At 34.4% G+C, this 18,559-nt stretch overlaps 1 protein-coding gene across 1 annotated transcript in view; it reads left to right on the forward strand.

Annotated features, from left to right (window-relative positions):
• Positions 1-18,559, forward strand: part of LOC140436605 (potassium channel subfamily K member 18) — a 269,235-nt gene that overhangs the window by 227,758 nt on the left and 22,918 nt on the right. Inside the window, exons 5-7 of the mRNA XM_072525556.1 lie at positions 9,405-9,668; positions 11,069-11,266; positions 13,527-13,749. Of these exons, the coding sequence (XP_072381657.1) occupies positions 9,405-9,668; positions 11,069-11,266; positions 13,527-13,749 (685 nt within the window). The remainder of the gene's footprint in view (positions 1-9,404; positions 9,669-11,068; positions 11,267-13,526; positions 13,750-18,559) is intronic.

An 18,559-nucleotide genomic window follows, 5' to 3' on the forward strand; every position in this document is an offset into this window, starting at 1 on the left:
ACACAGTTTGCACACTGAAACCAGTCAAAATGGACTCAGGGTGGCACAGTTCGCAGCAGCAAATAATTACGTAGTTGTCAGTACTAACTTCCAGAGAAAAGATATCCATAAAGGAACATGGAAAATACCAGGAACTGGCGAAGCCAATCAAATTGACCATATACTCATCTCAAAAAGATGGGCAACCGACATAACTAATGTCAGAACATATCGCGGGGCGAACTCTGACTCAGATCACTATCTTGTAGGGGCAAAATTACGGCAGAAAATAGCGACAGTAGCAAAAGGGAAAAATATTCAAATCAAAAAATGGAATGTCGAAGGATTCAAAAGCGCAACAAATAGACAAGAATACAGAAATGCTCTCCAAATAAAACTCAACCGAACTAGAGAGAAAGATACTGCAGAGGAGGAATGGAGACAATTAAAAACAATTATAACGGAGTCAGCAGAGGAAACTGTCGGAAAAGCCAAAAGGCAAAGAAATGCGGAATGGTATGATGATGAATGCAGAACTGCAGTAGAGGAAAAAAGGCAAGCTAGGCTTAACCAACTTCAAAGAAACACAAGAAATAGCAGTGAGATTTATAACGAAAAAAGAATACAAGCGACTAGAATATGCAGAATAAAGAAAAGAGAGGCTATAAAAAAACAAGTACAAGAAATCGTAAAGCATAACAACAGACGCGAAAGCAGAAAATTCTATAAATGCATAAAAGAAAGCACACAGTAATTTAGACCAAAACTAACGATATGCAAAGACAAGGACGGAGAACTATAATCAGAGAAGCAAAAAATTATAATGAGATGGAAACAATATTTCGAAGAAAATCTAAATGCAGACAACGAAAATGATCAGAACGAGACAATATATTATACGGCGGAGCTGCACATCGAAAATCCGAGTTATGAAGAAGTAGTTCAGATAATAAATAAACTAAAAAACAATAAAGCACCAGGAACGGACGGAATTTCGGCAGAAATATTAAAGCATGGAGGATCCGAACTCTGGGAAAGAATCCATTACCTAATAACATTAATATGGACGAAGGAGCAAATGCCAGAGGAATGGACAGTTGGCCTCATACAGCCAATATATAAAGAAGGAGATAAGAGGGAATTCCAGAATTATAGGCCAATTACATTGCTAAATGTAATATGCAAAATTCTTTCTGGTATAATCTACAATAGATTATTAGAATACTCCGAAAATATAATTGATGATTATAAAAATGGATTCAGACCAAATAGAGCCACTACAGATAACATATTCATACTAAGAACGATACAAGAAAAAGCTTATGAATACGACATAGACCTATATAATATGTATATAGACTTTAAACAAGCTTTTGATAGTGTAAAAAGAGACAGAATGCTGGAAGACCTTTGTAATCTAGGTATACCTAAGAAATACATCAGCCTCATAAAAATGACGTTGCAGGGTTCAAAAGCCACAGTCAGAGTAGATGGAGAACTGACTCCCCTGTTTAACATCAACATGGGAGTAAGACAGGGAGATGCCCTATCAATCATGCTATTCAACCTAGTTCTTGAGGCAGTCATCAGAAAAACCAATATAACCGGCCATATAAACACCAAATCAGTACAAATTACTGCATATGCAGACGATGTAGCCATCATTAGTAGGAATAAGCCACGACTAATGGAAGTGTTCAAACAAATTGATCCTGAAGCAAGAAAAAGAGGTCTCAAAATAAAAGAAGCAAAAACGAAGTATATGACAGTCAAAAGAATAACTGACAATGAAAATAATATCACAATAGACAACTATACTATCGAACGAGTGGATCGAGCCTTTACATATCTCGGCACAGAAATTAATCAGAAGAACTCCGTTAGTAGCGAAATTAATGCACGTATTTCCAGCGGGAATCGTACATACTATGCTAATAAAAGATTGATGACATCGAAATTATTAGACAAAAGAACCAAAATGACTATCTACAGAACACTGATTAGACCCCTAGTAACCTATGGATGTGAAACTTGGGTAATGACGAAAAAAGATGAAGCCCAACTCAGGACATTCGAGAGAAAAATACTGAGAAAAGTATATGGCCCGGTACAAGAGGAAGATGAGGAAGAGGAAGAAGAGAATCAGGAGAAACGACGAGGTTAATGAGTTAAATGAAGGTTATGACATTGTAAGATTTGTGAAAATTCAAAGACTGTCATGGCTGGGACATGTGCAGAGACAAAACGATGCAAAAACAACAAAGAAAATGTTACAATGGAAGCCCATAGGAAGGCGAAAAAAAGGAAGGCCCAGAACGAGATGGCTGGATGACGTGGAAGACGACCTGAAAACAATGAACATAAGACAATGGAGAAGAAGGGCACAAGAGAGATCTGAATGGAAGGACATAGCCAGACAGGCAAAGACCCATCCAGGGTTATGATGCCAAAAGAAGAAGAAGAATTCATTGTTTTAGTATAAATAGTATAAAATATTATAGTACAGTGTGTTCAAGTCTACAGTCGTTTTAAATTTATAAAAATTTTAATTATGCGACCAAATTTTAAGTTTGGGGTATTTGAGCTTAAATTTGAGAAAATTTTAGTTTCTAGGAGTGGGAGCTTTAGAAAATCGCATCTGGCAACTCTGAACTACGGTAGGCATTCTCTCCTATTAGCTGGTCATGCCATCTCGAGCCATCTCGGGGGTCTCGTCTTTATGGTATGGAGAGTCATAATATAAGTATAAATCAGTTCTTACACCTGTATTGGTAACACACTATTAACAACTTACAGTTAATGATTTATATAATACTTAGTTGGCGATGTACAGCGATTAATTTGGATTCGCATGTTGGGATTATTGATTACGCGTAACTAAGATTACATCTGTTTAATTACAAAATAGCGATTTGCTGAAATTAATTACGATTACCAAGTCGCTCCGATTGCTTGACTGTTTACTATATACACTTGCGAGCAAAAAATAGAGCCACTCAATAAATTGAATTTTATACTTAGTAATTTTATGTTGTGTTACTTTGAATTAAAACAAATAATGCAAAAAATATTATCTTTTATAGAGCTTCCAAAAAATAATTATTTTATGCAAATTGGCAACGTGTTGTAAAATTTGCCTACTTCTGTATAGCACAGGGAATGCAACACACATTGTAACGGGCATGTCCTACACAATGTAGACCTCTAGGAGTTTGTCGGTGGTCGTCTTAGTCGCTTTTCAAATGTTGACGTGTATGTACGCTTCAAAATGCAGTAAGTGAATATCCAGTAAAAGCCGCCAGGTAATTGCATTATTACGAGAAGGCTATAGTCAAAAGACTGTCGCAGGTGGCATACTTATGACGGTGGCTTACCGTCGCGTCGATACCAGGAGACCGGTAGCTACAGTCGACGATCAGGTTCGGATCGGCGACGTGTAACGACAGAGAGGGATGATCTATTCATTCTCCTGGGTGCCTTTCGGAATCGGCACGCCGACATGAGCTTCAACAATCCTTGAGGAATGTACGAGGTGTCACTGTCACTCAGTGGACAGTTAGGAGAAGACTTAAAGCTGCCACTTTGACTCCCAGACAAGTTAACATATGACCCAATTGAACGCACATTAGAAACAAGCTCGACTTCAGTTTGCCCAAGATCATCAATTGGGACCTTGGCCAATGGAGCAGAGTTTTATTCTCTAGTGAGGGTCAAATGTGCTTGTATAACAATGTGCTACAGTGTCGAAACAGTGAGTTATGAAGGTGGTTCGTGTATGTTTTGGGGTGGTATATCTTTAGAAAAAAAAACAAAGCTTGTGTTCGAGTCCGGTGGTGGTCACAGAGGGGGTTTGACAGCGGATCGTTACATTACGGATATTCTCCAAGATCATGTTGTTCCCGTTGCCTGCTATATAAGCGACGGCTTTATGGTAATGTACGATAACGCTTGATGTCACACAGCGCAGATTACGAAAGATTACCTGACCAACACCAATATAACAACAATAGACTGGTCTCTGTTGAGTCCGGATATGAACTCCATCGAGCACCTATGGGATGAAATTAAACGCAGGGTTTGGGTCTGTAATCAAGCGACAGTGGTGGAGCTAAAAACTCATGGGAAGTAAAAGAGTGGGAAACAATTTCCCAGGAATCAGTTAGAAACTTAATAAGGACATGAAGAGATCGCATTGAAAGTGTAATACAACTCAGAGGAAATACTTGGTATTAATTTTAATTTTTTCTGTTAATTTACTTTTATGTTCTTTACATAAGGACTTTGATTCATAACATTATTTCTCACATACAATATTAAGTTATCTTTGTTATGTTCTTTACTTACTTACTTACTTACTTACTTACTTTATAAATGTTGGTGTCATTGCAATAAAAATTACTTCTGTTCACGATATTTTACTTTTAATTTTACATTATATGTGGATATATATTGGCCAAACAGCGTAGTGAAGAAATATAACTTATTTTACTTTTGAATCGATTTTTTTGCTCGCAGGTGTAGTAGAGCGTCGATTATCTGAACGTCGATCAACCGAGCGATCGGTTTAACGAACTCCCGATAAAAGACAGGCATAAATAACTTTATGTCCCGGCTTAATTCTTCTGACAGATCCTTCTTCTTCTTCATATAGTGCCTTGAACCTATAATGCGTTCACGAATTATCTTAAGGCCAGACTTAATGTCTTTTGCGGCATGTGAAAAGATCGCCAGTGTTATTTATGCCTATCCAGTTCTTTATGTTCCGTAGCCACGACATTTGTTTGCGACCTTCTCCTCTCTTGCCTTCAATCTTTCCCTGAATGATTGGTTTCGTAGGGATTTCGTATTTTTTTCTTCTCAGAATAAGGTCGGGATGTCCAATTTTCGTACCTTGATCAAATTGAGTAGTTCTCTCTCAGTATTTGCCTTTCTTAAGACTTCCTCGTTTCTTACCCTATATGTCTATGGTATGCGGAACATTCTTCGCAACGTCCACATTTCGAAGGCCTCCAACTTATTAATGGAAGGTACTCTTAACGTCCATGTTTCCATGCCGTATAACAATATGGACCATACATAGCATTTAACCATCCTGTAGCGGATATTGAAGGAAAGATTGCGGTTATATAGTAGCGGTTTAAATTTGATAAAAGCTTGTCTTGCTTGTTCGCTACAGCATTTTATTTCTTGCTGAGGATCCCATTGGTCATTCATAATCATTCTCAAGTATTTAAATGTTTTCACTTGATCGATTGGAGCATTATCTACTTGCAGTTGTATTCTTAAAAGTGCGTTTTTTCTTATTACCATGCATTTAGTTTTTCCAGCATTTATATTCAAGCCATGTATTTTTCCTACGGTGTTTATTTTATTTAGCATTAACTGCATATCATGTTCGCTGTCTGTTATTATTGCGGTGTCGTCGGCGTAACGAATGTTATTTACCGGGAACTCGTTTACCCTTATTCCACACTCAGAACCTTCCAGTGCCTCTGCAAAAATGTTCTCCACATTGAGATTGAAGAGCATAGAAGACAAAATACACCCCTGTCGCACCCCTCTTAAAATTTCAAATTCTTCTGTGTTGGTTGATTTGTTCAACAGATCCACAAGTCGTAATGAACGATGAAACTTGTCTCAAATGCGGATATAGACGATGCTGTACATATGTGGTTTACTCAAAAAAGATTCCAGGGAGAACCTATTTATGATCTGATTATGTGTAAAAAAGCAGTTCAATTCAACGATAAACCTGGAGAGCTGTCAAATTTTCAAGCAAGCACAGGCTGGTTAAAACGATTTAAATCGAGACATGGCATTCATGGGCTTCAAATATAAGGATAAATAATTGATGGATTCGACCGTTACTTAATGGAAATTCATTTTATGTAACAATAAAACACTGAAAACTTTGTTTTTTTCAAACTTTGTTTGAATATGGGATGTTTTGAAATCTTTGTCTCTAGATGATCCATAAAAATATCTGATAGCAATGGGCTTAGAGGATTGCCCATTATAAGTACTGCACTGTTATTTGTATATATAATGGGCAATCCTCTAAGCCCATTGCTATCAGATATTTTTATGGATCATCTAGAGGCAAAGATTTCAAAACATCCCATATTCAAACAGTTTTTATATTGGTGGAGATACGTAGACGACGTACTGGTATGTTTCATAGGAACTAACAGGCAACTCGACCAATTTTTATCGTATATTAATTCACTGCATAGTCATATTGAATTTACAATAGAAACAGAACAAAATCAATCCATAAAATTTTTTAGATTTAAAAATTATCAGACTTAAAAACAAACACGACTTCTCCATATTTCATAAACCTACCCATACTGACAGGACTATACACAATTCATCATCCCATCCTACACAACATAAACTGGCAGCCTATCATAGTATGATACATAGATTAACAGAAATTCCGATGTAAAAATACAACTTTGAGACAGAATTAAATATCATTAAGCAAATAGCAGTAAACAATGGATACAACGAACAAACAATTAATAAAATGTTAAATCAAAAACTACACAAGAAAGCCCTGAAATTAGTATTTCCACCACCAGAGAAAAAACCCAGTACCTTCTGCTCGATTACATATACAGGCAAAATATCAACAAAAATAGCCAAACACATAAAAAATAAAGGAATAACACCAGCTTTCAGAACAAATAACAACCTAGGCAAATATATTAAAAACAACAAGAGCCAAAATAAAAAACACTTACACAGTAGTGTGTACAAACTTCAATGTGGCGACTGCCCAAAAACTTACATCGGTCAAACTGGTAGAAATTTTAATAAACGAATAGCAGAACATAAAAGGGCTTTCAAAAATAGAAAAACAGATTCTAAATACGCACTTCACCTTCTAGATCATAATCACTCTTTTAATGACGAATTTAAAATTCTTCACATTTAAAATAAAGGCCTTAAACTATCTTTGTTAGAATCTATGGAAATCAACAAATTAAAAACACAGATATAATTCTGAATGACCAACTTGAGACAAACAGTTCTCCCCTCCTCAACCTATTTCATTAGGGACTACAAAGTGTAAACGCATGCCAAAAATAGATCACTTGAGAAAGGCAATCAGCCGAAACAGCTGTAGTGATAATAGTTTAAAATAAATTGTGTGGAAGTTTTGAAAACAAAGTTTTTAGTGTTTTATTGTTATATAAGCATAAACACTGCTGATTCATCACCAGCAGATTAATTCAGAAATAAATTAAGGGAGTTACTGAAGAAAAAAATTACGTTCTATTCAAAACGTTGACAATTCAGACGAATTTGAATCAACTGTAAAGTCACGAAATATTCTTGTGTCACGTCCTGAATTAGCAGCACCTAAGACTAAAATAAGCAAGCATCATATCACTGCCTTCTTCTTGTTTAAGTTCCACTTCTATCATTGAAAATCGTTCTGGCAATTATAATTTTGTTAGTTACGCGCCTGAATAATTTAATTGAACTGCGTTCAAACCATTCACGGTTATTGTGTAGTCACGAGATTTTAAGTCTTCCAACACTTCTTCTGCCTTTGATTTTGTCTTACTTCATATTCCTTAATAGTTTGTATTTTTCACCTCTCCTGATTGCCCCAAGTACTCCTACTTTCCGATTTTTATGGAATTTAAAATTTAGCATTGTTTTCCTAGTTGTTCGAAAGCTTGTGCGTTTGTTTTGCGATCCTTCCATGATATTTTCAGAATACGTCGGTAACACCACATTTCGAATGATTCCAGGTTCTTAAAGTTAAATTGTTTCAGTGCCCAGACCTCAACCCCATAAAAAAGGGTAAAGAAAATAGGACATCTGAACAAATTCCCCTTCGTTGGCTCAGTGAAGATGTTCGTTCAGTTGTAATGGAAACACCAAATAATAGTAGCAGAGTTTATTGTTGAGACGTACACTATGGGTGTTGACCCGGGATTACTTTGAGTAGAGACTGATGAAGTTGATCGTTGAAGACTATCAAGTTTGTTGAGTGAATATTGATTGAATGCTTCTCTAGGCAAGAGATCTTAGTTTTATATAAGTTTTAATTGGGTCAATTGGACCTCGCGTGATATGTGTATTTAATTTATGTAAACTGTTTAACTTTGTCAGCACTTTTGACTGATGTCCGAATTATATTATTGATAATTGACCAAATGTGTATGTAACCTAATTAACTACGTGTGTGTATTTAATAACAAATAGATTCATTCGGTCTACTGGGTGATAAAATTATACTGTCCAATTTCGGATATGAATTCTGAAGATTTGATATTGGACAACATCGAATCGTTCTTATCCGGAGTGGTATGTCGATATTGCATTATAGAAAAGATGTCTCGTGCTGTTAAAAGTTATTGTGCAATTTCAATGCGGCATCTTATTTCTTTTGTTTGATCAGTATCTTTTGTGATCCATGCTCCAAGGCAATTGTATGAAAATATTTGTTTAATTTCAGTGTTGTCTAGTACTAGCTTAACTTTGATATTTTGTACTTTTGTAAATACCATGAACTTGGTTTTCTTGTATTTTATTTGTATCTTGTATTTATGCCAATACCATGAATTTATTGTTAGTCCATAATCTTTGCAATATATATTTAGTTATTGAGGAAGGTGTTGCAGTTCTTTTAGTGTTCCGGTGTTCTACTGCCTTAGCTTGTGCTAATGCGACTGGCAGCCATTGATTACCCATGTGTGTCTTAGGTAAACGCAAGAAATTACGTTGTCGTTAACACATTAATATGTCTGCGATGCCTATTGTTTACACTTCGCAAAAGAGTGCTTGGATCAATAGTACAATAGTACATCAATTAAAAAATGACAAACGAGAAAAAACTTGCTTCTTAATAACTCCTCGAGTCCTCGATGCTGAAATGAAAAATACCTGTCCTTAAAAAACTACGTGACCTTGCCGTTCGTAAATTTTCGTCAATATTGTACCTAGAATATGTTTTGATTTCTAATTGAAAACAATGAATTTATTATAATAGAATATTTTTAACTCACTGTATTTATCTTAAAAATTTTTTTAATAGGTCTTGTCTTTTATCTATACTACACTCGCATCCAAACTTATAATCGTATTATTTCGATAATTAAAAAATTTCATACGTGTCCCTTCCTGCACATTTCATTTTTGAGGTTAGTTACATAAGTGGTGTATTTTCGGGAACAGCTCTCTGTACTTCAAGATTTAAGGACTTAATTTAAGCTGAACCTTTAAGTTTCCTTTAGCTTATCCACCGGTTTTGTTTAATGTTGCCGTATCATTGGACAATTTATTATAATTTTATTTTATAAATTAGCTATATCACACATATAAAGTAGATAAAAATGCCTAGTCCATTCTCTATTATTATATTGTAAAATGAACACAAATTTTAACTTATTTTTATTTTATTTCAGGTTATGGAAGCATAGCTCCAAGAACATCCTTGGGCAAAGCAGTCACTATGGGCTACGCGATGCTGGGCATTCCTCTAACGCTGCTTTACCTCTCCAGCGTTGGTTCTATTTTAAGCAGGGTAGCTCGAGGCGTATTTTCCAGAGCATTATGCTGTTGCCTTTGTTCTAATTGCGGCTATTGTTGTTACGACGAGAAGCGAATGGCCGAAAAGGAAAGGAGAATGAAAAAGAAGAGACAGCAGATGGAATTACAACAACAGTTGGGTAAGTACGCTTAATTCGTATCAATAAGAAAACAGTAGAATATAACATAAACCAGCTTAATATAGCAAGATTTAATAAAAAACTGTGCTCGGTATCTGCCTTTTATTTGTAAAGTTCAATATAGAAAGGTTAAATCTCCTAGTGAACAAATCAGTACAGATTGAAATCTACTCTGATTATTTTTGTCTAATGACCTGCAGAGTGGTGGAAAACGGAAATATTTACACAGCTGAAAAGGTTAGTCAAGGAGACTAAACAATAAGTTAACATACAAAACACAAAATTACATATAAGATCAAGGAAAAATTTATTTACTTATTTGAGCAACAAACATAAAGTTCTGTTAGGAGTAGGATTAGTTTAACTACATTTCATAATGTATTTCAACACTTACAATATTTACAATACACTAGTAATTTGCTAGATTTATATTGTTTTCTTATTATTGTTGTCTTCTCTCTTTGATTTTTCTTCTCCATGATCAAAAACGCTCTAGACTATAAACTGCAGAACACAATACCAAAAGCAAGACCATAGAAAATAAGGGGAATGTAAAATGACCAAGGACCCGTTATTGCCGTGTGACCATGAATTTGGGGAGCAGGAATATAGCAATCTGAATACTATTTGGGACTGTGGCGCTATTGGAAGAAAAAAATATTTGTATTGTACCCTACAAAAATTGAAGGGTTTGGTGCAAAAACCGGTCAAATGCCACTTTTGCCGAAATTGAGTATATGGAATTTCTTGCCTTCAAAAGTACCTTCGCGCAGTTTGGATCAAAACCCGTACACGTATTGTGTAAGAAACTCAATGTAGAATAACGTGGGCGGTTATTGCACCAAAAATGTTAATAGCATAGTCCTTAGGATCGATGGTATTGAGAGCAATAACCGGTGATTCACATGACCGGTTTTTGCGCCCAAGGCTGAGAAAGTTCTAACCTCACATTTTCCTCGTTTGTAAAGTGCAGTGTGTATATCTTTTCGCGAAAATGGCTAGTTTTACTGAGTTTTCTGGTCAAAAGTAATCCATACCATGATTCCGATAATAGTGATGCTGGCCCACCTTATATAGTGGAAGAAGAATAGTTTCTTTATGCAACAAAAGAAACAAAATGTATGATTAAAACAACGATAACAAAGAAGGTAATTTTAAAAGTTTTAAAAATATAAAATAATGCTTATATAAAAATGTAATTGTAGATAAGATGAGCAAATTTGGTGGTTCAGGTTTAAATCGGGGATGTATTCCAATGCATCTAACTGCAAACGAATCAAATGATAACTCAAGCAATGTGCACTTGAACGGTTATTGCACCAAGCCCTTTCATTATGTATCAATGACTTTGAAATAATGATAGCAATTATTCAAATTATAAGGTTTTAAATCATTTTCAGGACTTCAAGAACCGTTTTATGTTCGATCAAATTCCAATTATAGCAACAATCTCCACTCTCCTTGTCGAGATGGTCCAGTCAAAGAACTGGACAGTCTGAGCGGAACCGACAACGAGTCGAAATCATCCATGCATGGATGGTCAATTTTAGCACCCATACTTTTGTGCCTCTGCATGATGTTTGTATACATATGTTTAGGTAAGTACATATTTAAATTGTCAGTACTGGTTTGCTTAAATTAGATTTGTGTAAAGTAGTTTAGCAATAAAACGGCCAATTAGAAATATCTCGAGAACCAAATGGGAAATTGGAATGAAGGGGTATTGAAGAGTGGACTGTGTAATGGAAATATTTTTATTTATTTGCTACTTCTGGTTTCATTTTTTTTTAATTGACTTTGACTTAATTAATTTAACTTTTGGTCTAGCTTTCGGAATTGTTTTATTCCTTTTTTAAGACAGTGTAATATAGATAAAAAAATGTGTAAATATTTACAAAATATCATAATTTGTCAGTGCAACTTACTAGTCGTTGAGATTATTTACAATAAACTTTGACACTCAACATTAATAACACAAATATAAAATATAATAATGGACAAAATACATTCTAAAAATTTAGGTAAGGATAGTAAAACTTAGTTTATTTCATGACATCTTTTGTTGGTGTGTTTTAACTCTAATACATAGAGAAAAGAACGAAAAAACAATATGATTAAAATGTAATTAGGTGTTCTTAATATTGTATTTCTTTTCAAGAACCAAGAGGCCCATATTGGGTAGTTTTAATTTTTAATTATTAAACCTATCTTAATGGTATGCAACACGTTATGCACACATGTATATTGTGACGTGTGTGTATATGTAGAGGTAAATATTTATTTTATTTTTGATGTTTATCCAGTAAATAACAATAAACATTGCTCAGTTTATCTATGTCAGACTTTTCATTTATGCAAGATGTACTAGATTTTATAAAACACATTTCCAAGAAAACACGTTTTGAATGTTTTTTTTTTCTTTTGCCAAAATACAGGAATCTTCGAAATTAAACTCATGTTTCAGAGTTACTGCTAGTTCTGTGAGTGTACATGCATTTATTTTATTGGTTTCTATGTCACTTCGATGTGAGATCATCCTACTGTGGAAATTACGAGATGATTATCCGATATATACGTTGTTACAATTGGTACACGGTATAGAATAAACAACATTCGATGACTCCTGTATTGTGAAAGGATCTTTTGTTTTTGTGTATAACTTCGATACCGTTTTCACATTCTTAGTATTACTGTATGTGTTGTATGTCAATGTCAATTGTCTGACCTCATTATTATGAAAATTTTGGTTGTCAGAAAATTGCGAAGGAAAAGGAGGACCGAAAATGAGTTTATTTAAAAGCCCTATGGGGTAGGAGTTCTCTAGTAGTATAGATCCCAACTTTTTTAGTCCCTTGTCCCTGAACTCGATGTGTGACAAGTAATGTTGAGTGTCAAAGTTTATTGTAAATAATCTCAACGACTAGTAAGTTGCATTGACGAATTGTGATATTTTGTAAATATTTGCACATTTTTTTCTTTATTACAGTGTCGTGAACAAGGAATAAAACAATTCCGAAAGCTAGACAAAAGTCAAAAGAGTGTTTCTCTAACATCTCGACCCTAATAAACTGGTTGTTTGTTTATATCGACAGTCACGAATATCCTGTATTTCTTATATATATATTCAAATATATCAAAGGTATTCAACTAGTGAATTCAAAGGTTTAATCGGTCATTCAGGTTGGCAAATAAAAAAAAAGGAAGTCGACTACTTCATTAGTTTAATTGAAGACGTTTCCTTATATTTCTAAGGCTTTATCAGTTCTAACTCAATATGTAGTATATATTCTCGATGTTGTATATGTACTATATAATTTTCTCAATATTTAAAACTAAGTTAACAAAACAAAAAAAAGAGAAAAAAAAAACCAACACACAAACTCTGCAGTTAATACTGTTCATATTGGAAGAAGAACATTTAGATATTTAAAACGGACGTTTGGCTTTATTTAGGGATGTTGATCCAATGAAGACAAACAAAGCACTGAAGAGGGTTTTTTGTTTTTTTTTTCTCTTTTTTTTTAAATAAGCGAATTTTGTTTAGTATAATAACAAATATCACCAAAAATAATTAAAATAACAAAATAATACAACACCTGAATGTACAAATGAAGATTTAATCTATCTAAAATATCTAAATACGTGGTTAACCTTGAAAACTTAATGAAAAAATAATATTAAGACAAATATCCTAAGAAAACCTAATAGTAAAAAATTTATGTTTCTAGATTTTGGTAAAATAAGAATTTAATCAGAACAGTAGAACTGAAAGAGAGAAAAAGAAAAAATAACTTTTTCTCAATTTCATTTTTCATTTATATCTATAGTATATTTTTTAATTTTCATGATCTATTGTAGGTACATTCGCCCTGTACAAATTAGAAGACTGGCCTCTCCTAGATGGGTTCTACTTTTGTTTTATGAGCCTAACAACGATTGGTTTCGGGGACATGGTGCCAGGATCCAATATCCTAGAATACGAATCAAATACCACTATTTGGTTTTGTTCTATCTACATTATGTCCGGGATGGCGCTCACTGCCATGTGTTTTAACGTCGTCCATGACGAAATTATTCATAGGTAAGTTATACACTAAATAGTTTACTATTAAGTTAATAATGTGTTTGTCCATGGGTCGACTTTTAATTCGATAGAAAGACGAACAGTTATCGCACAGAAAGATGAACGGATGGATAACAACAACAACTTGATTTAAAATCATAACCGTTCTGGCCTCTTTTCAGTGAAAGCTGGCTTATACATATGTTATACTGGATCGCACTGCTAAAAATTGAATCACATGGGTTAACTATTACTATATTTTTACCCTGTATGTTATTTACATTTGAAAAACAAATTATTAATTTCATAAATACAACAGTACAAAAAGATTGCTGTTTATAATTCAGAAATAATATCAATTATACTCTAGTCGGGTACGACTCTTTCTCTCTCTCTCTCTCGGTGGTCATTATTCCATTACTGAGGATTGTGATTTCCTTCAATACTCATAGCAAATTTTCTCCGTCGGTCTCTATCTTTAGCTGCTCTAAGGGTTTCACAGAATGAGTTCTGAGTTTGGTTGGTCACCGGCCTCTTAATCTTAATAATAATAATAATAATAAATGTCTTTATTAACAAACAAATTTATTTTCCTTTAAAATAAAATATTATATCAGTAGAGCGAGGTTCAGTTTGTATATCACTGTGTAACAGCGGCATACAACTGCTCTTCCACCTAACTTCCCGAAGATAGGATAGATAGACTATATCTAAATAATAAAATATATATTTTACAATGGAACATAAAAATATTTCTTATTAATAATAATAATAATAATAATCTTCCGTTTTATACCGCTTCGCGGCTTTGGGAGTATAGCAGGGTAGTCTGCTATATCCAGGGCCTACGGTATACAAGGAAGGTAACATGGCCAGTGCTACGCTTCAACCGCCTATTATTACCCCTGGTTTTACCCAAGGTACTCATTTTATTCAGGCTGAGTCGACCTGGGACCTGATTTTTAAAAATGTCTAGTTGTTCTTGCCGGCGGTAGGATTCGAACTCCGGACCACCGGCATGCGAGGCAAGCATCCTACCGCTTGCGCTACGCAGACCCTATAAATTATAAACTATTTATTTTTTCAAATTCTTAAATTTTTAAATTACTGTTCAGCTAACAACTGCTCATAAATTAATCTCTTGAACTTGGCTAGACAAAGTTCTAATATTGTAGAACACACTGTTTATATTGCAAACAGTTGAATACGAAAATGAACATCTAAAAAAATATGTTGTATGTTTGGGTAAAGTATTCTTGTGTCTAAGATTAACATTATGAACGTCAGTCCTATAAGTTATTCGATTGTACAGATATGGTGGAACTCTCTTTTGAATGATTTTGTGGTAAAAACATAAAGCATGAAGTTTCCGACGATTTTTCATATTTAGCCACTTGACTAGGGTGAAGACATGACTTATCCTATGAAATTTCCTGATGCCAAAAATAAAACGCAAACGCATATTCTCCATGAATCAAATTCAGTGAGACACGCATTGTAAAGGACGTCACAATAATTTAATTTTGATAAAACCAGAGCATTACATAATAATGACTTGCTGGCCCTACTTAATAAATTTCGGCTTTGATACAGTGATTTTAAAACGGTGTAAGCTCTTTGTAAACAAACACTACGTGATTTTACATCCCCATGGAGAAGGTAGAAAAAATTTTTAAATTAAAAGCAAATATTTCCATATTTAGTGCGGAAGCAATTGCCATATAATCAAGCCCTACTTTTGTTTCTAACAGGGATCCTCCGTTATTATTGTTTCAGATTCCATGTCAGTTCTCACAGCCATTTACCAATCTTTTTTTCCAACCACATACTCCAATCCCTACATAATATTAATTAAAAAATTAGTTAAACACTTTAAGGAAAATAAAAAAAAATGTGATATTTATATGGGCAAAAGCACACAGTGGAATTAAACATAATGAACATGTGGACCAACTAGCCAAATTAAGTATTTATTTAGTGGATACCACAGAATATCTACCCAGTATTTCTGATTTGGTTACTTCTCGCAAGGCAGTTTTAAAATATAAATGGAGTGATCTATGGTCTGAGTTTTCTTTTACCAACCCAAATAGATACACTTCTTTACACACAACTGTACCTGTTGCATATTGGCACAGAACTTATAATGTCCCTAGGCGTTATATAACAACCATATCTAGGCTTAAATTTGGACATGCTTGTTTTCCTGCTCATCTTGCAAGGATTCATGTGATCGAGAGTAAAAACTGTGTGGAATGTGGAGTAGAAGGTGACCTAGATCATGTAATTTTTGGTTGTGCCAAATATAATTTGGAATCCACCTTATTATACAATAATATAGTTCATATTACCGGTAAATCTCCGTTTAACGTTTTATCTGCCCTAGCCACTCAAAATAGATTAATTTACGATTGCATAATCGATTTTTTGACAAAATGTAATATTTTTCTTTAGTTAAAAAAATTTGTTTTACCTTTTTACCTTTGTTTTCTCTCCTTTATATGTTTAATGCTATTTACCGTGGCCTAGTTCTCCTGTGTATGTTATATATTATAATGTCCTGATGGGCCCCTGGACGTGAAGCGAGTGACCCATGTTAATTGTATGTGTTTATGGATATATATGTGTATGTTTATATATTTTTTCTCTTTTTTTTGTTAAATGTTGTACTGATTTCCCAACTTTAAATTTATCTATGTTAGTCTATGTTACTGCGCCTAATGAGATTAAAAGATCATGTAACTGGCTGTATGGCAAACTGCCGAAGCCATAAAAAAAAAACACTGCGTGATATGTAAACCTTAAATCTTCGTCACAACACACCCCTAGGCTTAATCTTTTTGCTATAAATTAAATTTTCATTTCCTAAGACAATTCGATTGGCCTAATTCTCTAAAAAAATTTTCCTATGGAGATTCCTCCCAAATATGATCCTCTGAGTTTTTGATGCAGATGATGAAAAAATCTGCAGGTGAAGAAGGCCATAATTTTTTGCATTTACCGCTTGATTACACTCATTTGGATAAAATGACATATAAAGTTGGGTATCGTCTGCGTAATAATGCTGTGAACAGGACAAGAACACAGAGGAAAAATTAGATGTGTATATAGAGAATAAAAAAAATGTTTCCAGAAACAATTAATCTCTGTAAATTAACGTCACCTCTCTGAACAACGTGACCAAAGAACTGTAGAATGCTGCAGACATGTTGTGGACAGCCTTTTGTAATTTTAATTGGGTTAAGAATGGAAACGTTTGTTCGATGAGAACATCACATCTTAATACATCAATTTTTTGCCGTTTTTGTCCGCGAAGAGTCCAAGTTTCTGTTCCATATAAAAATTTTGAGAATACAAGTGCATTCACCAATCTCATCTTTATTTTTGAGAGATAGATCTATCATTCCAAACTTAAGTTAGGCCGCTTATCGCATTTTTTGCCAAACCAATACCTCTCCAAACTTCTGCTACGCAGCTACCATCGTTAGTTATACAAGATCCGAAATAGTTGAAGCTGTCTACTATTTGGTATTCCTGCAAGTGGTTACTTAGCTGAATAGTGTAATCGTTTCAAAAGGTAATCCTTTATAATTCATGCAAATTATAAGTCTTAATAAATATTTAAATTAATGTTAATCCCGCTACCGATCTATCAAGTGCGGAAACATCCAAATTACCTTCAATTTATATATCTTTCTCTTTCTCAACTAGTTCGAGTTCACAAATGCTGTTGGTACTAGAGAGGCTTTGTTCTCAGTACAAGTCTTATTCCAAAGATGCAGAGACGTCAACTGCGATGTATACGCATGTCTGGTTGATTACGAGAAAGCGTTTGATCGAATACAGCACTCCAAGATAATGCAAATACTAAAAGAAGCAGAAATTAACAATCAAGACCTGAAAATAATTAAAAATCTTTACTGGAATCAGACAGCAAACCTCAGAGTTAAAGGTGAACACACTGACTATGTGAAAATCATGCGTGAAGTGAGGCAAGGCTGTATTTCATCTCCTCTAATCTTCAATCTGTACTCTGAAAGAATATTTATCGAAGCTTTGCACGAAACTGAAAAAGGTATTCTACTAAATGGTTACCGGATAAACAACATCAGATATGCAGATGACACCATAGTATTTGCGGGCAACTTAGAAGACCTACAGGTTCTTATGAACAAGATATGTGCAGAAAACTGAAAGCATTTGAGATGTGGCTATATCGGAGAATACTTAAGATCACGTGGATTGACCGAGTCACAAATGAGAAGGTTCTCAGAAGAATAAATAAGAAACGAGAGGTACTGACCACCATCAAATCTCGAAAGTTACAATTCTTCGGACTTATTATGCGAAATGAATCCAGATATGCTCTCCTTCAAGCCATCCTGCAAGAAAAATTATTTGGAAAACGGGGTCCAGGAAGAAGAAGAACATCTTGGTTAAAAAACCTCAAAATCTGGATCAATACAACATCTGTGCAGCTTTTCCGCACTGCTGCAGATAAGATAAAGATTGCCATGATGATCGCCAACATTCGTAACGGATGGCACATCAAGAAGAAGACCGTTATTTGCTATTATGGTTCATCATGTTACATAAGAGCCTTCTGTGAAATATCCCGTTTGCTTAGTTGCCCCATCCTATAGACTTTTATGGTGGATATATATTTCTGCTGCCAATAGATTCAACGTTCTGAAATCCCAGCCTAAGTACCTACTTGGTAAAAATTATATCTTTTCTACAAGCTACACAAGCGTTTGGATAATTCAGGTTGTACCAATTTTATATTTTTTTATTGAACAGTGAAGATTATCCATGAACTAAATAACAT

This window comes from Diabrotica undecimpunctata, chromosome 3, assembly GCF_040954645.1.
Source record: "Diabrotica undecimpunctata isolate CICGRU chromosome 3, icDiaUnde3, whole genome shotgun sequence".
Taxonomy (NCBI): domain Eukaryota; kingdom Metazoa; phylum Arthropoda; class Insecta; order Coleoptera; family Chrysomelidae; genus Diabrotica; species Diabrotica undecimpunctata.